The sequence below is a fragment of the Nannospalax galili genome, unplaced genomic scaffold (genome assembly GCF_000622305.1).
Source record: "Nannospalax galili isolate Female #2095 unplaced genomic scaffold, S.galili_v1.0 scaffold192, whole genome shotgun sequence".
Classification (NCBI taxonomy): Eukaryota; Metazoa; Chordata; class Mammalia; order Rodentia; family Spalacidae; genus Nannospalax; species Nannospalax galili.
The window spans coordinates 1,512,750-1,516,237 of NW_008331810.1; the positions used below are offsets into that span (position 1 = coordinate 1,512,750).

Genomic DNA, 3,488 nt, shown 5'->3' on the forward strand with positions numbered 1-3,488 from the left:
TATACATAAAAATAAATAAAAAATTAAAAAAGATCTTAAAAACCAAAAGAAAGCATTTACTCTCAGCCAAAGGAGGATATGAGTTTAGATGTTATATGTGAATGGGCATATACCTTTCCCAGCATTTATTTTTTTAATATTTTTTTATTTTTATTTTATTTTATGTGTATAAGTATATTGCTTGCATGTATGTAAGTGCGCCTGTGTTGTGCAATGCCTGCATTGGATAACTTGGAACTGGAGTTATGGCTGGTTGTGAGCCACCATGTGGGTGCTGGGAATCAAACCTGGGTCCTCTGCAAGAGCAGCCAGTGCTCTAACCACTGAGCTACCTCTCCAGCCTTTGCATTCATTTTGAACTCTCAGATTTCTTCCACTAATAACCAAGTCCCATGAAAATGACAAAACTTTGTTTTGGGGGTATATGTGTGTGTGTGTATGTGTGTGTGTGTGTGTGTGTGTGTGTGTGGTGTGATGTGTGTGTGTGTGTGTGTGTGTGTGTGTGTGATATGCATGTGGGTATACCTGTATGTGCAGTGGAGTCTGGGACAGAGTGCAACATTTGTCATCTTTATCGTCTCTGCCTTATTTTTAAAATATTTATTACTTTTATTTTAGGTATATGAGTGCTTTGCCAGCATGTGTGTAAGTGCACTCATGTCATGCAAGGCCCAAGGAGGTCAGAAGAGGGCGTCTGATTCTCCTAGAACTGGAGTCAGGATGGTTGCTAGCTGTCATGTGGGTGCTGGGAATCAAACCTGGGTCCTCTGCAAGAGCAGCCAGTGTTCTTAACCACTGAGCCATCTCTCTAGCCCATCTGCCTTAGTTTTTGAGGTAGGATCTCTCACTGGACCTAGAGCTTGCAATTTGGCTACACACAGGATTTTCCTGTGCAGGGGGGCTCTCCCTCTCTTCGTGGGTCGTTGGCCACCGGCCCACGAGGGCAGGGAGAGCAGAAGCGGCGAACGGGGTCAGGATGGCCAGTGAGCGCTGATGGAAGACAGCCCTTCCCGGGAGACTGGTCCCAGGCACAGTGAAACAGCAATGATACAGCTCCAGACAGTGAAACAACTCCATTTATTCAGTGGGAGAACTAGAGAATTTGTAGTGTGGAGGCAGTAGCCAAAGCCTCAGCTGATAGGTGCTCATAGTATGCTTTATTTACCTGTGGCAGTGGGCTCCTATCTTCCAGACTATCAGGCAATGCCTGATTATCATATAAAAAAAACTGGGGGTAGTTTTTACTCCAGGTAACTATGCCAAAGGTCATGTTTTTAGATAAGGTCAGGCATCCGTGCTTGGTGGCACTTTCCAGGTGAGCCAGGAAGAGAGCAGGAGGCCCCCTGCTGAAAAGGGGAGTCCTTCCATTTGGCGCCGAGCCCCTCAGGGCTATCCGGACATGGAGAACTACAACCCTAACAGCAGGGTTCCCCGACATTCCTGTACCCACCATCCCCCTCCCAGTGCCGGGGCTACAGAGAAGTGCCCCCCACCCCAATCTCCATGCAGGTCTGTCCGTTCCTGGTGTTGCCATGGTGCTGGGGATCTGAACTCAGGACCTCCTGCCTGTGCTGTAAGCACTTTACCCACTGAGCTGTCTCCCTAGCCCCAACTAAAACTTAATAACTTGTTTTAAGAAATCATTTTCTTTACAGAACTTAAAAGTTCAGATATTAGATATTTTCATGTTAAAGAAAACTTAAAAAAATATCTTTTATTTATTCTTTGGCAATTCTTATTTTAAATTTAGTTTTACCTTAAAAAATAACTGTGTTAATGCCTCTTTATCATCTTTAGTGTGGTCTATGTTTTTATTATACAAATTATCTCCTCACCTTTTCTCCTCCAGATAAGTAGTTTAAGAATCTTTTATTACTCAGGAGCTTGGCACAGTGTCTTGGACAGAGGGAAAAGTTGGTAACTGTTGTCAATTGACTACACTTTCTGGAAGTTTCTTCCTGGATTTCTTAAGATGGGCTCCACAGAATCTGCTGTTTACCATTTCCAGTAGTGAATGTCTGAGAGAGAAAATGTTTGAAGTTGTTTTTGGGGAAGAAGCTCTAAGCTTTAAGATGGCTGCATCAACAAGAAATGTAACTAAGGACCTGGAGAGATGGCTCGGTAGTTACGAGCACTGGCTGCTCTTCCAGAGGACCCAGGTTCAGTTCCCATCACCCACATGGCAGCTAACAACCATCTGTAACTGCATTTCCAGATCTGACGCCTTCACACTACACATAAATAAAATTTTAAAAAGAAATATAATTAGTAGACACAAGCAAAGTGGACAGGTTAACAAGGGAAGAGGGAATGGTACCAGAGTGGCCGAGATGCAGTGTGGGAAGAAAGGAGGAGTTTGTGGAACAGGTGATGTTAGTTTGCGTGAGTTGGCAGCTGTTTCTGACCTTCCTTCTGCGTCCCAGTGATCTCCATGTGGGCCTTTGAATTTCCCGTGTGACTTCATGAGCTGCTTTTAATCCACGGTGACCCTCACTCTCTTTTTGTAATTGAACTAAATGGGTCTGTGTGGTGTTTACATTTCACAGTAAATCATTTTTTTCTCCTTTTTTCTTCCTTTTGTCTCAGTCAGAACTCTTATGTTCCTGATTCTTGTTTATTTTTTGGGCTATTCAAGTTTTGAATTAAAAATGTTTTAAAGATCACAGATAAAAGATAAGGCAGTTAGTCTCCTTCAGTTAAACAGATTTTACATTGGCTTAAACATGAATGAGATTAAAGCCTTAGAATGTACTATTTATGTGAATGTTTTGCATGTATGTATGTGCGTGTACCATGAGGGTGCCTAATATCCATGGAGGAAAGCCCTGGATTTCCTGGAACTAGAATGGATGGTTGTGACTCACCATGTGGGTTCTGGGAATGGAACACCGGAATCCTTTATATTGGAGAGCTGTAACTTTGTTGTTTTCTGTTTGAATGCCGCACAGAATTATTTGTACTGTATGGTATAAATGTCAGCAAAGCTTCTTCAAAAATAGCTGTAATATAATATTATGGTACAATAATGGTTGTTTTCTCTATTCCCAACCAGATTAGGAAGAAGCAGCAGGAAGTGGTGGGCTTTTTGGAAGCCAACAAAATCGACTTCAAGGAGTTAGACATAGCTGGGGATGAAGACAACAGGAAGTGGATGAGAGAGAATGTTCCTGGAGAGAAAAAACCTCAAAATGGGATTCCCTTGCCTCCCCAGATCTTCAACGAAGAGCAGTACTGTGGGGTGAGTATTCAGTCCGTGGGTAATCCTTCTGTGTGTTTACCAGAATTCCCTTCCTCCCTCCTTCCTTCCCTCCTTCCTTCCTTCCTCCTTCCTTCCTTCCTTCCTTCCTTCCTTCCTTCCTCTTTCTCTTTCTTTTTCTCTTTTCTTTCTTTCTTTCATGGGGCTTTTTGGTACTCTAACATTCCCCAATCTGATGAGGTAACCCTATAATCTTTGAAGAATCAGATAAGAGCTTCCAAATACTTTTGAT

General features: G+C 42.7%; 1 protein-coding gene across 3 annotated transcripts in view; it reads left to right on the top strand.

Annotated features, from left to right (window-relative positions):
- LOC103728919 (SH3 domain-binding glutamic acid-rich protein) overlaps window positions 1-3,488 on the top strand; it is a 54,544-nt gene that overhangs the window by 6,919 nt on the left and 44,137 nt on the right. For all 3 annotated transcript variants that reach the window (XM_008826917.3, XM_008826916.3, XM_017796561.1), the window contains exon 2: window positions 3,053-3,238. In XM_008826917.3, the coding sequence (XP_008825139.1) occupies window positions 3,152-3,238 (87 nt within the window). In that variant the 5' untranslated portion in view covers window positions 3,053-3,151. The remainder of the gene's footprint in view (window positions 1-3,052; window positions 3,239-3,488) is intronic.